The sequence below is a fragment of the Panthera pardus genome, unplaced genomic scaffold, assembly GCF_024362965.1.
Source record: "Panthera pardus isolate Hobbes unplaced genomic scaffold, ASM2436296v1 HiC_scaffold_13, whole genome shotgun sequence".
Taxonomy (NCBI): domain Eukaryota; kingdom Metazoa; phylum Chordata; class Mammalia; order Carnivora; family Felidae; genus Panthera; species Panthera pardus.
In genome coordinates this window covers 136821309-136837925 of record NW_026526688.1, presented here as the reverse complement: position 1 = coordinate 136837925, position 16617 = coordinate 136821309, and the positions used below count along the sequence as shown (strand labels likewise).

At 44.4% G+C, this 16617-nt stretch overlaps 1 protein-coding gene across 2 annotated transcripts in view; it reads right to left on the bottom strand.

The window, feature by feature from the left end:
- HPSE (heparanase) overlaps nt 1–16249 on the bottom strand; it is a 39679-nt gene extending 23430 nt beyond the window's left edge. For both annotated transcript variants that reach the window (XM_019465628.2, XM_019465637.2), the window contains exons 1-3: nt 15895–16249; nt 2696–2841; nt 608–733 (exon numbers count right to left, since the gene is read on the bottom strand). In XM_019465628.2, the coding sequence (XP_019321173.2) occupies nt 608–733; nt 2696–2841; nt 15895–16121 (499 nt within the window). In that variant the 5' untranslated portion in view covers nt 16122–16249. The remainder of the gene's footprint in view (nt 1–607; nt 734–2695; nt 2842–15894) is intronic.
- Between the last annotated feature and the right edge of the window lie 368 nt (nt 16250–16617).

Here is a 16617-nt window from a genome sequence, read left to right as displayed (position 1 = left end):
CTACAGGGGCGCCTGGGTGGCTCGGTCGGTTAAGTGTCTGACTTCAGCTCAGGTCATGATCTCATGGCTTGTGGGTTCGAGCCCCACGTTGGGCTCTGTGCTGATAGCTCGGAGCCTGGAGCCTGCTTCAGATTCTGTGTGTGTGCCTCTCTCTCTGCCCCTCCCCTGCTCATGCTCTGTCTGTCTCTCTGTCTCTGTCTTTCTCTCAAATAAACATTAAAAAATTAAAAAAAAAAAAAGAGTTGCGTGCTCTACAGATTGAGCTAGCCAGGCACCTCCACTATTTATTCTTCATACTTTTGTATTTTACTGTTCCATGAGGAATCTATCCATGTCTTCCTTGACTTCCTAGTTCTTCAGAGCAGGAAAGGTCACTATTAGCTCGTGAATGAATGATTTTTCACTTCATGGCTAATAGGCAAAGTCAGGTGAAGAAAAGAAAAACAAAACAAAACAGAAATTCAAGATTTCCCATTAACTCCTGATAACATTTGAGTATTATGCAGCTTTATACAACTGCGGTAGGGCTTATGTGATTCAAGCCCAAGTTCAAACTATCCATGTATTCTGGGGGCTGGGACACCTGCAGGTGCCTTTCATCTCTTACTTGAGTAAGTGCTATTGTTGAACTTTTTCTGATACTGTTCTCTGAGAAGCAATTGCTCCTGGAAGGGCCATTCCAACTGTAATCTCTTCTCTATGTCGGAAGGGATGGATCCAGATTCACACATATCTGCAAAGGGAAGAAATAGTTTAGAGAATCTGTTTTCACGGTGATAAGGTTGAAGGCCCACACATTTATTTAGTTTCCTATTTATGTGACTAAAGCAGGATAATTATGCTCCTGGTTTTTAGGTAGGAGATCAGAAAAAGATATATTCTGTTACATGTCAAATTTGCAGCTAACCAATCACCACACACACACACACAAACAACCAAGGGCAGGTTTCCTAAGAAACACTGGACATACATTGGACACAGATCTACTGGACATAACTTCAAGTTATTTAACAATTCAGAAAATTCCTCAGAAACTTGAAATTACTAGAGAATCCCACTGAAGAAAACAGTTCAGGGGCTCCTGGTGGCTCAGTTGGGTAAGCATCCGACTTTTGATTTCGGCTAAGGTCATGATCTCAGTTTGTGGGTTCAAGCCCCATGTTGGACTCTGCACTTCATAGCGAGGAGCCTGCTTGGGATTCTCTCTCTGCCCCTCCCCTGCTTGCGCTCTCCCTCTGTCTCAAAATAAATAAACATTAAAAAAAAAAAGATAACAATTCGATTCTCTTACAGTTCGCTTTCAAAATACATAAAAATTTGTTTCGCTGGACTATAGCTGCTTTGTGATGATTTCCTCTTGCCGTAATAGTAGGACAGGAAATGGTGACTTTTTCTATTCCTTCAAATACGTTATCCTCAAAGCTTCTGAGACCACAGCACGTGTGCTTGGAAAACTCAGCCACTAAACTGTCGGTTGACTGTGCTTCTTTATCACAAGGCAGCACAGCCGCTGCACGCCTGCTGCCAGGACTGGCAACCCGCCCATAACTTCCTTTCTAGGAAGCTGCACATTCTGACTTTCTGGCAGCTGGTGCCTCATCCATCCCCAGGCTCACAAAGGATGCTTCAGAGGCACTGGCACCTCCCCTCTTCCACCACATATACACACAGGATGGAGAAAATGGATGGGGAAAGGCCAGTTTCCTGTCTGAACTTAAGAGACCTTGCAGATACACATGACAGATGGAAATGGTCAAGTCCCAACATCAACTATTCCCATATGTTATGTTAAGAGAACTCTCCTGCTTTTGTTTTCATTTTTTTCTAATTAGCCTTCTATTAGTTTTGGCCCAAGTACTGATGAACTGTTCTGGAAACTTCCTAACTGAAGAAAACAGAGGGAAAAATATGTAATGTATGAAATAATGACATATTATTCACTAATATATACATTATACTGACATTATTGTAATTCAGTGATGCACACCTTATTTCTCATAATTGGTAAGATAATGACTCAACTTCCATTTGATGTCTGCATAGCACTTATGAAAGACATAGAGCAAATCCTCATCGCTCACTAAGGCAGGTTTCTCAGGGGGAACCAACAGACCTCAAATATCAGAATCACCCGAGAAGCTTCTAAACTCATAATCTAAGGTTGGAACACAAAATCCAAATATTCAAACTCACCCCAGGTGACTGTGGATTGTCAATAACGTTTGACAATCGCTGCCCAATCAATGAAGTCTTAAAATCCATTCTAAGAAGCAGAGTGAACCTCCACAGCCTCTTGTTATACCCTTCATCCACATTCTATTTTCAAAATAAATGGGTTTCAGTCGATCACTTATGTCTTCAGCTGGAAGTACTCTTTTCAAATTGACACACTTCTACCCACACACTCCTGCTAAGCAGCTGTGTCCTTCAGCTACAACCATTGTCCTATTTACAGCTCAATTAACTCTCAGTTATGCCCAGCACACATTTTTTTGGTGAGGTTTCACATTCATGAAGACACCAAGAGGAGGAAACCTGCCCACTGCCTCCTCCTTTTGTGTGGGTGCCTTCATTGGCCAGTTGGGAGCCCTTGATTTCTTATTAATTGTTAGGTATCAGCAATAACACTTCTCTGAGAATGCTCAAGCCTGACTCAAGTGAATCAAAACATATCGTGAATCTTTAAAAAGTTCACCCTGGTTGACTTGAGACTGCCAGTAACTTCTCTCTTCAAAGGTTGGTTCTTTCTTGGGATCAAAAATGAGAAAGTCTGTCTTGGTGCCACCAAATCTCAGGTATGCAGGAGACAAACCTCTGGCCAAAGTACGAAGTTTTGTAGAACTGTTGGAAGACAAGCAAGAAATTAAAGTTATTTTTTTCCAAGACAATCCAGTGAAACATGTTTACTCTCTTCTCTCTAGATGGACCTATTTCTTAATATCTAGCTATACAGGAGGGAGGGAGGGAGAAGTCCAATGGCTATCACCGGGAAATCTTCTCAGTCTGAATCTTTTTTTTTTTAAGTTTATTTATTTAGAGAGAGAGAATGCAGAAGGGGCAGAGAGAGAAAGAGAGAGAGAGAGAGAGAGAGAGAGAGAGAGAGAGAGAGAGAATCCCAAGCAGGCTCTGTACCATTAATGCAGAGCCCAACGCAGGGCCAGAACCCATGAACCGTGAGATTATGACCTGAGCTGATATCGAGAGTTGGATGCTCAACCAACTAAGCCATACAGGCACCCTTTAGTCTGAATATAATTGCAAGGTCACACTTCTAGGCACCTGCAGGCAACTGGGACCTCTGACTCTGGCAAGAACTTATATTTTAACTTACAAGTAGGCTAGCATTCAGTACTTTCAAAAAACTTGTAACGTTTTATGATTGATGGAGGAAAAGAGGTTAAGAGAGTAGAAACTATAGGAAAGATGACTCTGTGTTTTTTGAAAAATAGACTGTCTTCAAAAATTTATGTTCCAGAGAAGTTCATAAATGACTTAAGATTCTTCCTCTTCTCCCTAGCTCCAGCTTTCAAGGAAAACCATACTTCTAAATTTAACTCAAATGAATTAGATAGATAAGATTCTAATTCCTATCATCAACAACTCCAATTTGAGCAATTTTTTTAATTTTTATTTATTCATTATGTATTTATTTATTTATTGAGAGACAGACAGAGTGTGAGCAGGGGAGGGGCAGAGATAGAGGGAGACACATAATCCAAAGCAGGCTCCAGGCTCCAAGCTGTCAGCACAAAGCCTGACTCGGGGCTTGAACCCACCAACCGTGAGATCATGACCTGAGCCGAAGTCAGATACTCAACTGACTGAGCCACCCTGGCACCCCTTCAATTCAAGCAATTATAAATGCATATCTCATCAAGTCAAAAATGCTCCTGATAGGTGCCTAGTATGTGCTCAGATGGTACCAAATGCTATAGAATGGAAGTAGAATGATTTATAATCCTTTCTCTCAGAAAGGTGAACATGTCATGAATATTTAAACAAAATTAAGAAAATAGGAGAGCCAGATAACAGGGACGGCTGCCATACATTTCTGAAGTCTCATACATGTGATTATGGCCACACTGTGCACTGAATTCTCTTAAAACACATAAAACCAAGGTTGTGTAGTTCTTTGGAATGGTCCAATTAATTAACTTACATGTAGGTTCTTTCAAATTGGAAAATCATTCTAGGAGGACTAATTGACAATACCTCTTAACATCATAATAGAGACCTTACCTAAAATTAAAAATTTTTTAAATCTAAAATTTTAGGATATTGCTTAACTATATACACTGCTTTGTAAAATGTTTGAAAGATGTCTTCAGGGATGTCTGGGTGGCTCAGTCAGTTAAGCACCCGACTCTTGGTTTTGGCTCAGGTCATGATCTCACGGTTCATGAGTTTGAGCCCCATACTGGCCTCTGTGCTAAGAGCACAGAGCCTGCTTGGGATTCTCTCTCTCCCTCTCCCTCTGCCTCTCCCCTGCTCGCTGTCTCTCCTTCTCAAAATAAATAATTTTTTTTAAAGATATCTTTATTTATGCTTAGGAAAGAGAAATTCAAAGATGGAAATAGACCAAAGGATAAGTCTCCTGCATTAAAAACTTCAGTGATTCCTCCTCACCATTTTTACTGTACTACAGGCACTTTTGCCTTCATGGTCCAATTCCTCCACTAAAAAATACTGAAAATTATATTTTATGATGATATTTCTATAAAGACAAACACTATTGTATTAAAATATTTTCTTTGACCTAAAAGTTCATTTTCTTTGGATCTTAAAAGAACTTAGAGGAGCTCCTAGGTGGCTCAGTCGGTTAAGCATCAGACTTTGCTTAGGTCGTGATCTCAAGTTTGTGAGTTTGAGCCCCACATTGGGGCTGTCAGCACAGAGCCTGCTTGGTATTCTCCCCCTCTTCATCTCTGCCCCTCCCCTGCTGAAGCTTTCTCTCTCAAAAATAAACAAATAAATCTTAAAAAAAAAAACTTAGAATATTTTCATGGGTGCCTAAATATGTCGTAGGTCCTAGAATGAGGAAATGCAGCACAAAGTGAGGCTTCCAAAATGTTATCAGCCTGGGATTTGGCGCTGACGGAGACATCTGTTGGCACCAAAGAACACCAGGAAGGATGGCCTCTGCCATGAAATCCTCAAACCACTTGAAAATAAACGGAAATGCTAACTTGGACTATGTAAGGATCAGAAGAAACCCACTTCCACTTTGCTACAAACCCCAATAAAAAAGCTGTAGGGAGGGGAAGAGAGCACTGTTGTTTGACGGGCACAGAGTTTTAGTTTGGGAAGATAAAGTGTGAAGATGGGTGATGGTTGCACGACAGTGGATATACTTTAAAAAAAAAAACTTTTTTAATGTTTATTTTTGAGAAAGAGAGAGAGAGAGTGCGAGCAGGGGAGGGGCAGAGAGAGAGGGAGACACAGAATCCGAAGCAGGCTCCAGGCTCTGAGCTGTCACCACAGAGCGCGACGCGGGGCTTAAACTCAAGAACCACGAGATCATGACCTGAGCTGAAATCGGACACTTAACCAACTGAGCCACCCAGGTGCCCTAACAGTAGATGTACTTAATGGCACTGAGTTACACACTTAAAATGGTTAAATGGTAAGTTTTATGTTTGGTATATTTTACCACAATTAAAAAAAAAAAACTGCATCGTGTGATTTCAGCAATGAAAATAATATATATAGAAGGAGATAACGGGTCATTACTATGTACTGAGATGGATGGTAGACTCTTTTCTGATTTTATGAGTTTTCCATAATAAGCAAATGACATTTTAATTTATACAAGGTAGTTTCTATTTTTTTAAGACTAGGTGAAGAAACCAAAATTTAGTGAAGGGACACATAGCTATCCATTCATTAATCAATAAATATACATGGCAGGCCCACTCTGCCAGGCATTATGCTAGTTTCTGGGGATACAATAGCAAATAAAACAGAGATTGCTCTCATATAATTTACAATCTTGCATATACATATACATACATACATATATATGTACATATATATACATATATGTACATATATATATACATATACACGTATATATATATACATATATACTAGCATTATGCTAGTTTCTGGGGATACAATAGCAAATAAAACAGAGATAGCTCTCATATAATTTACAATCTTGCATACATATATATACATATATACACATATACATATATATATACATACATACATATATACATATGCATACATATATACATATACATACATACATACGTATATACATATATATATATGTATATATATATACGTATATATATATAAGCAAGTAAGTAGGCAATTCCAAAACAGTGTTATGAGAACATACAAAGGGGACCCAGACTTTGGGCTGGGGATCATGTGTGGTTAGGGGTTTTCAGGAGAAGTAGTTTCAGTGTTAGACATTCAAAAGGAATAAATCTAATCCAGATCAAAGATAGATGGGATTGAAGCAAGTGTTCCAGGTGTAGGGAAATGTCCATAAAGACCAGAGGTAGAAGAAAATATGGCACCGCTGAAGAGCTAATGGGTGTAGTTACAGCCTACAGATTGAGAGCAGGGAGAAGACAGACTGGAAAGGCAGATAGGGCTGTACCACGTAGGGACTATGAGCCCCCATGTCCTGGAATCCAATTTTCTGTGAGGGCAATATAGAGCTATGGAAGGATTTAAAGCAGTGGAATGGCCTCACTAGCCTTCCATTTTAGAAAAGAATCTCAGGCTGTAGTGTAAATAACTGAAGAGAAGGACCAACACTGTGGTCACATTTATATAAACTGAAAGTGATGGGCTGAGGTAAGAGAACAGCAGTGGGGATGGAGAGAGGTGGATACATTCAGGACACCTGTGGAGGTAGAACTAGATTCGGTGTTTAATTGGATATTGCAGAAGAGTCAAGGATTACCCCTGGGAAGCATGTTGGAAAATGGTAATATTTGCTGAGATGAAGAACAGGTGATACACTGGAGATGGCCATGAGGGCGGGGAAGGCACGCAGTTTTGTAGAATTTGAGATGCTAAAGGAAAACCAAAAAAAAACATACTTCCATCTGGCCCTTGGTCATGTGTAACAGGAGCTCAGGGACACATCTAGGCGAGGTGCAGGATGTACAGTCCTCGATCTAAATGTCGGTGACTAGTAACCCCCAGCCCACAGGTGCAGAGACACAGCCCTAAAACTGATACAAGGTACTTCCTCAGAGTCTCTTGAGACTGGTTCTTTTCCCCTGCCTTTGGCCAGGCACTGATTTCAGTCCTCGGCATTTTGATTGCATTGGATGACAGAGGAAGCTCATTTAGATTTGTTATGTAGCTGGTATTCGCAAGCAATACCAGACACTGGTGCTCTCTGGGAAATGGAGGGAAAACCAGCACAATGTAGAAGGAGCTATGGTACCTCAAGATACATATCTGCGCACAGCCCGTGTCAGATGCCTGAGTCCCAGAGCCTGCTTCCCAGAGATAGTGACTATACCACCTCGGGTCACTCTCGGTCACATTGCCCTGCATGTTCTTCAAAGGATTCACCTCTTTCTGAAATTAACTTACTTATTTGCTTGGTTTACTACCTGTCTCCCCTCCACCCCTGTAAGCTCTTATCTGTCTGACTCATCAGAATCTCCTTAGCACTACATAAGTGCAAGGCACACAGCTGGCGCTTAATAAATATTTGTTAAGTGAATGAATAAGCGAGTGCTCCCTGGTGAAAGGGCAAGTAGAGCCAGACAAAGACTGTTTTCTGAGCACAATAGAAACTCAGTGCTATAGCTCCTGCCAAGTAAAGGAAGTCACGTGTTGCAAAGTGTTGGTATTAAAGACCTTTTTCACTATCTCCTTTGCAGGGGAACATTTCCTTATTTTGAGAATACAAGACTGATGTCCTCTGACAAAAACCAGACTTTAAACAGCTGCAAAACGAGTCCTAAAAACAAAATTGATCAGAGATGCACTGTTTCTATCACAGACAGAAAAAAGAAAAGGGGGCGGGGCCTCTACCACCACCACAGCGGTATGGAAATAACAAAAGGACACATAAAAGCAGCCGCAGATATTCTATTTACAGAGCAGTTTGTTAAGAGAAAGAAAAGACTACAGGTATTTTTATCTTACCTTACGTGTAAAAATAAACTGCTTGTCTCTGACACAAAAGCAGAGATGCGCTGGAGCCAGCTTGTACTGGCTCATACCAGCTGTGAGAGCCAGTTGTTATATTTTAATTTTTTTTTTAATGTTTTTTATTTATTTTTGAGACAGAGAGAGACAGAGTATGAACAGGGGAGGGGCAGACAGAGAGGGAGACACAGAATCGGAAGCAGGCTCCAGGCTCTGAGCCATCAGCCCAGAGCCCGACGTGGGGCTCAAACTCACGGACCGCGAGATTGTGACCTGAGCCGAAGTCGGATGCTTAGCCGACTGAGCCACCCAGGCACCCCGCCAGTTGTTATATTTTGAGAACAAGCTGTTAAACTCTTGGCAGTTTGAAACCAGCCATGGTGGGAGTATATATACCACAGAAATCAGAAAAAAAGAAAAACAAAAACAAAAACACAAAACACCGTAAATCAGTTTCCTCTCGTCCCCAAGAGCCAATTGCTAAACACTTCCCAGCATACCACTGCATGAATTCGAGCCCTGAAAGTGGGTGAGACCACTCAGGAGATTCCGTGATGTGAAAAGAAGGCCTAAGCCAGAGGCCTGAGGAACATCCAACATTTGAGACAAACTAGAGAAAGAGACGAAGTGTTAAAGAGGCACGGAAAACCCCCAGAAATGGAGGCAACATAAGAGTTTCAATCGTCAACCTTGCCAAATGCTTCCAAGAGCCTCCATTACTTTGCTCGGGCTGTGGTAACAAAGTACCACAAACCAGTGGCTTACACAGGGAAATTTACTTTCTTTAAAAAAAAAATTTTTTTTTAACGTTTATTCATTTTTGAGAGACTGAGAGAGACCGAGCACAAGCCAGGTAGGGGCACACAGAGAGGGAGACACAGAATCTGAAGCAGGCTCCAGACTCTGAGCTGTCAGCACAGAGCCTGACGAGGGGCTCAAACTCGTGCACTGTGAGATCATGACCTGAGCCAAAATCAGACACCTAACCGACTGAGCCATCCAGGCGCCCCATAAATTTACTTTCTTTTAGATGTGGAGGCTAGAAATCTGAAATCAAGGTGTTGGCGAGGCCACGCATCCTCTAAAGTTACCGGGGAAGGATCCGTTCCAGGTTCTCTCCCAGCTTCTGATTTCCCTGTGGCAGCGTTTACTCCAGTCTTCACACAGTGCTCTCTCTGTGTGCATATCGGTCTCCAGATTTCCTCTACTTGCAAGGACATCAGTCATAATGGATTAGGGCTCCTTCCATTCTGGTACGACTAGTTCTTAACCAATTATATCCTCAGTGGCACTATTTCCAAATAAGGTCTCATGCTGAGATACGGGGTTAAGACTTCAATGTATGAATTGTGGGGGACACCGGGAAATTAAACCCATGACTGAGACCAAATAAGATACAGACTGAAAGGCGTTTATTGGATTTTGCAACAAAAGGCCATTGTGATACTGGAGACATTGATTTTATGACACCACGATAGGGACATCGTGAAGGTGGACCAAGGAAGGAGTGGGCAGGCAGTAAGGAAGGCCACAAAGGGGAAGAGAGAAAGAGGGCAGTTCCTGCAGAGGCATACATACAGGGTGGCGTTTGAGACAGGAAAGACTTGAGATTTTTCTACGCTGTGGGGAAGGACTCAGTCAAAAGGGAGAGATTAAATACGGGGGAGAAGAGAAGAGATGACTGATAGAGCAAAGTCCTTGGGGAGGCTACAGGGCACCAGAGCTAGAAGCTCTGGTGTGAGGAGAGAGAAAGGAAGAAAGCTAGATGTGGCCATGGTATGTATGCAGATTTGGTGGCAAGAAGAAAAGGAAGTTCTTGTCCAGTGACTTCATTTTCTTTGGGAAACAGAAAGGTGGTCATACATGGGTTAAAAGTGATGAGGTGGAAATGGGATCAGAGTTGTAAGGACGTGGAGAATGAGAGAGGCAGAGAAATGAAGAATTAAGGGGTAGCCCTAGGGCCAAGTAAGTCTGGAGGCCACGAATTTATAGGGCAACCCATGTGGCTGGAACATTCCCCTCTGCCCCAAGAGCTAAGAGCCCAGCTATTTAGGGAGGCACACTAAGACAGGAGGCAAAGGCAAATACAAAAAAGTGGCTTATTAATAGGCACTATAATTCATAATCAGGCAATATTTTTCCTCCCCAGACTTCATGGTAACCTTCCCCTGAAAAGGGAAACTGTAGCTAGGTTCGGAGCTATAGGTTTGGGTTTGGCAGGAAGAACCATGGAGCAGCAGTTTGGGGGTGTTATCACAAGAATGATTCATGTGGCAAACCAAGAAGCCCAAATGAGATGTGGAAGAAGTAGAGACAGGAAAAGGCTGTCCAGTGGAGGTTAAGTAACAAATAGTTGTGGTGGATCCACAGAGTGAAAATGTAAGAGGGTAAAGAGTGTGGTCCACGAATGGGAGATTTTCATTTACGACTTCAGATGTTAAAAGGTTCTTAATGATGAAAAGAGGCATGGCCGTGGCATGAAGTGGTTGAAATGGGGTGAAGCGGTGTGTGCTAGCAAGCTGGCTCCCTAAAAGCAAGTGCCCTGTTTTTTAGCACTTGCCAATTTCCGTGGTGTAAATACCCACCAGGGCTGATTCAAGATGGTAGCATTGATGCCAGTGAATGTGGAATTGGAAGAGCTGCACACATTTCATAAGATAGTACAAGCTGGTTCCAATATAACAGTGAGTGACGAGTATTATGAAGCATGGGTGTGAAGAGATTGAGAGACAGTTTATTCAAATGCACTTGAAGTCATCTAAGATGATGGTGGAATGTGGGAGGGGAGAGAAAACTGTGAAACCAATGCCAATCTTTCATCGATAAGGAGAATGAGTCAGAATAAAGCACAGCGCAGTGATAAGGAGCATAGGATGAGAGCCAGACATAGAGGAGTGTACCTCACACTGGAGTCATGACCGTCATCTCTAGCATGCACTAGGTTTGTGCAAACTCAGTGTTTTGGACACTTGGCATAAAATATTTTACTCGATCCCGAAACAAACCAGAGAGGTAGGTATCATTATTATCCTCTTTTTACAGACGAGGAATCTGAACAAAAGGAGGCTATTGCCCAAGGTAACAATCCAGTAGGGATTTGAACTACATTCAAAATGGTGGGCAATCACCTAGAAGGTGCATTGGTGAATGGGAAAAGGGCTGCAATATTGGAGAATGCATAGTTTCTACCCCAAAGGGCTACCTCAGGGAAGTAGGCACGTCTCTTTCTCCACTTGGGTCTTTAGAGAAGAACCAAGTTTTAGCTAGGGTGGGAATAGTCTGTGAGGAGGATAAAGCAGGGGTACTATGCAAAGGGCTCCAGAGAGCACAATGAAAGGTTTGGGAGAGAAGGGAACAATGAGCACTTAATCAGGGAGAGAGTGCTTCTTGGGGGTCAGGAAATGTGAGTCTATGGCTTGTAACTGTTCTCAGTTCTGTTTCTCTGGCTGTGGTTCATTCTCTCAGCAATAGGCACGCAGAGGGCCTGAGGTTATTTCCAACATCAGTTTTCAAAACGTGCACCTGACGTTGATTATAAGTGACTTTGCAAATAAGAAAAGCAATTTTGTCCATGAAGATGCAGGAATCTGATTACTGAAAGTCATTATTAATAACTATTCATCAGACTGGCAAAAAGGAATGAACTTTGCTGGAAAAAAATAAGCAAACCTTTATGAAAAGCAAGCACAACTGCATTATTACTGCTGTCGACATTTAGCACCACCTTTCCCGCTCTGTAGTCCCTATGAACTCTAGCACTGACTCGCACTCTCCTTTTTTACCTCGTGTTAGAGGACTGTGCTTGTGTCTGTATCTTGTTTGCAGTGTGGGCTTCATTGCCAAGATGGTAACCACTAGCCAATGTGGCTAGGATTTGAAATGTGGCTAGTCTGAATTGAGATGTGCTAAGAGCATAAAATAGACCCCAGATTTTGAAGACCTGATGTGAAAAGGAGTGTAAGAGATCTCATTAATATTTTTATATTGATGACATGTTGAAATGATAATACTTTGGATATTTTGTGTTACATAAAATATATTATTAAAATTAACTTCACCTGTTTCTTTTTTAAATATGACTTACCAAAAAATTTTTTTTATTTTTTTTTTTTAATGTTTTTATTTATTTTTGAGAGAGAGAGAGACAGAGAGCAAGCAGGGGAGGGGCAGAGAGAGGGAGACACAGAATCCAAAGCAGGCTCCAGGCTCTGAGCTATCAGCACAGAGCCTGACGCTCAAACTCACAAACTGTGAGATCATGACCTGGGCCAAAGTTGTATGCTTAACTGACTGAGCCACCCAGGCATCCCACCAAAAAGTTTTAAATTGCACACGTAGTTTGCATATGAGGCTCACGTTCTATCTGTTGAGCAGTGCTGGTCTCAACGCTCCCTTCTTTGAGGGTCAGTGCCTGTTCAGAGCTCTGCACATCAGCTTAGGAAGTTTTTGATCAGGTTGTTGATTACCTCTGGGAAGAAGGCAAACTGAAAAGATGTTCCTTTCCAATTCTAGATGGTTCTATCATTGGCACTTAAGTTCTGTGCACTCTACGTTCTCTAACTGCAAATGTGGAAAAACAAAACAAAACACATCTGTTTGCTGTGATGGGAAACCAGACCACGCCATCTGATTAAATTTGCTTAGGATTCTGTTGAAGCACCTCAGAGGTTTGGGCCCTGATTCTCCTACTCTCGGGTCAGTGCTTCTTTTCATTATATCAGTCTCCTCAATTTGTTTCTGGACAATCTTTTTCCTCTATACCCTACCCTACTGCTTTAAGAAATATAAACTGCTTACTTTGTTTTTGTATACTCTTGTCCCTGCAATTAGTATCTAGGTCCAGACTCTGCTCCTTCATGAATAGCTGGCTGACTAGGGGCCAGTTACAGAGTTTCCCTAAACCTCAATGTTTTCTTTTCTTTTCTTTTTTTTAAATTTTCAATGTTTATTTATTATTGAGAGACAGAGCGTGAGCAGGGGAGGGGCAGAGAGAGAGGGAGACACAGAATCCGAAACAGGCTCCAGGCTCTGAGCTGTCACCACAGAGCCCGATGCGGGGCTCGCACCCACGAACCGTGAGATCATGACCTGAGCCGAAGTCAGACGCTTATGCAACCGAGCCACCCCAGCGCCCCTCTTCATTTTTTAAAATGGAGATGATAATATCACTGACCTCATAGTTTTGTAGGAAGGAATAAATGCATTAACACCTAGGAAATGCTACAAACGGGGCCTGGCATATGACAAAGGCTCAATTATTTTAATTACCCTCTCCTTATTACTGGAGCTTTGCTCTGCTCAGCCGTTGCCATCTTTGCCTGAGCGGCTTCCCCTTTGAGGAACGGTACCAGAACAACACCCATCTCACAGCTATTAAGCTTAGTGTTGCCTTCTGAGATGGCCAGGTCACTTTAGGCACTGTGCTAACCACCCTGGCGAGAGGGACTCTCAGACCCTCATTCAGAAGCTAGGTCTTAGCTGAGAGCGAGAGGGAGGGAGCTCCTGCTTATCTGAGCCTCAGTCTTTTCAGATCTCGGCTGGGAATAGTATGGAAGGGCTTGCAGATGCCCCTGAGGAACAGGCATGGACGACAGCCGCTGCCAAGGGAGTGGACTGGCGTGGTCAGGAGCCCGTATGAGCAGGACTACACGGAGTTTTATCTACTGCACAATATAGTCTTTTGGTTTTCATTACCCTCCAGCCTTCAACCAAAAGGTGGGGCCAGCGGGGAAGAAAGAGTGCTATGGAAGACAAGAGACAAAGGTATCACCCTAGCTGAACTGCAGACCGGAAGTTCTGTGTGTGTTGGGGGTGGGGAGGATGAGGATGGCGCTAGCCCGTGTGTTAGCTTGACTGCAGGGCGATCAGGCCTGGACCCTAAAAGTCATGCTGTAGGTTTTTTCCTTTGGATGTTTTTCTCCGGGAAGAATCCCCAGATGCCCTTCCTTGGGGAGGGGTGGGCACAGGCTAGCTGCAGCAGCAGAACAGGACTTGAGTTCTCCCGTTTCAGGAAAGTGGTTTTAGTCAGTGCCTCTGTTTTTAGCAAGGCACCTCCACACCCTCTCTTTTCCTATCATCACCCCCCCCCCCACCACCTCCCAAGCTAGCCTGAGGTGCTCACACAAGGGGCCCTGTAGTTCAGCATTTCTGCAGAGTAATCTGTCTCCAACCACCTGCTGTGTGGTATTCAGCTTCCTATTCCCAAGGGGAAGGGCAAAACATGGGGGTTCCTCTCCACCAGGAAATTCTCCCTCTGCTACCACAGGGAAAGATGGAGGTTAACTCTGATGGAAAGAAACACACAGAGAACTGGTGAGTGGTTAGCAATACTCCTCATTTTCCAAGAAGAAGCAATGACCTTAAATTTTGAACACTCTGTGTCAAACACTGTGCTAAGTACTTCTATACTGTCTCATGAAGTCCTCAGAACAATCCCACCAAAAGGCTTTAGAAGTTCTATTCTACAGGTGAAGGAATTGAGGCTTGGAGTTGCCAAGCAACCTGTAACAAGCAAGCCACCCAACTCTGGCAGAGATGGGAATCAAGTTAGTGTGGTCAGACTGCCAATCTCTTAACCATTAAGCTACCTGCTTTTATGGGCAGAACAAATGACTGAAATTAGCAATGGCAGTTCAGCTGACAGAGTGGGCGCAGAAAGGACAGGGTGTGGGTGTTTGGCAATGATGAGATTCCCAGCTGTGTGTGTTGGTTGAGGTGTGGCCATCTCTGGAGGCTCTCATGATCTAGATGAGTGGCCTAGATGACCTGGGACTGTCCCTGAAGCTCCCTGTCCTGGGATCAGCCTGCATTTAGGAGGCGGGGGCCAGTGAACATGCACCAGTTTGTCTCTTTCAGGGGAGAAAAAATTACAGCTGATTTTCCAGTCTCGTGTTGGAAACATATCTTTTTATTAAGGCTCTGTAAGTCACTGCAATAGTCTCCTAGGTCTCCTTTACTTAATATTTAGATTTTTTTTTAAGTTTAGTTCTTTATTTTGAGAGAGACAGAGGCAGTGAAAGTCGGGGAGGGACAGAGAGAGTGGGAGAGAGAGAGAATCCCAAGCAGGCTCTGCACTGTCAGCACAGAGCCCCATAAGGGGCTTGAACTCATGAAACCGTGAGATCATGACCTGAGCCCAAACCAAGAGTCGGAGGCTTAACCAACTGAGCCACGCAGGTGCCTCTAATACTTAGATTTTTTAAAAAAATATAGTGTAATCCTGGAAATCTCTGTACCTTGTGCTCAACTTTGCTGTGAACCTAAAACTGCTCTTTGAAAGTTTATTTTAAAATATATAAAATTATATTTTACACACACACACACACAGCATACACACTTACTCTTCTTTGAGACTTTTAACATCTGCCTTCTTTTCTTTTTCTTTTTTTCCTTTTAACCTTCCTAACAGAGTTTAAGCGAAGGACGCCTGGTCCACAATCTTACCTGTCCTACACTGTGCTGCAAATTCAAGGGCTCACAGGCTCCAGGTACACTTGCCCGAGTCCCCTCCTCCAGAAGTGTTTCTGGGGCAGGTGGCAAGTTTCTTTTCCAAATTTCCCCGTAATACCTGGCCCTCAGTTGGCGCTCAGGCAGCACTCGCTGAATGAATGCAGGCGGGAACGAGTGGTTTGGGGGCGGCTGTCACAGGAGAGGGAGGGAGGAAAGGCGGGATGGAAGGAGAGAGGCAGAGACAGAGAGATAAAGGTTCCCGGGCGTGGCTGTCAGGAAGACAGGACCCAGGGACAGGCAGAGGCCGGCGCTTACCCCAGGAAGGTGAGGAACCGCGGGTCCGTGGCCAGGTTGGCGTCGATGGTGAAGGACAGGAAGGCGGGACTCACCAGGTGCACCGGCCGCTCGGTGGAGAAGTCCAGCTCCGCGGCGTCGTCCGCCTGCGCGAGTCCCGCCGGGGCGCGCGGGGAGAAGGGGCCGAGCGGCCCCAGGAGCAGCAGCAGCTGCGGCAGCGGCGGCCCCGGCTTCCAGCGCAGCGGCATCTCGGGCTCACCTGGCCGGCCCACCCGCGGAGCACCTCGCAGCGGGAGCCGGGACCTGGCGCACTTCCTCCCGCCGCCCCACAGCGCCCTTTTCTCCCTCGCGCCTCACCCCTCCCACCGCGCCCTGCAACCCTCCCACTCCAGCCCTGCATCCCTCCCCCGGCTCCCTGTTCTCGCCGCCCCGCCTCCCCCGCTCACTCCCACTTCGTAGCACGCTTTCCCCTCGGGGCCGGTCACGCCCACTTTCGAAATCACCCACCCGCGCTCGGAGGGTGCGGACGTGGCCGGATCCGTGAGTCCAGGAGGCCTGGAGGGGGAGCGCCCGCGGACCGGCGCTGGGCATCCCGAACCCCGGAGCGCAAGGTCGTGGCCCGCGTGCCCCACTTCCAGGCGTCTTCGGGGTGGCGCCGGGTCTTCTGACCCTCAGCTAAAACCTCCAGTTGAGCCTTGGCCATTCCCCCTCGCATCTGGCTCAGCAACACTTGCTTGTCACTTG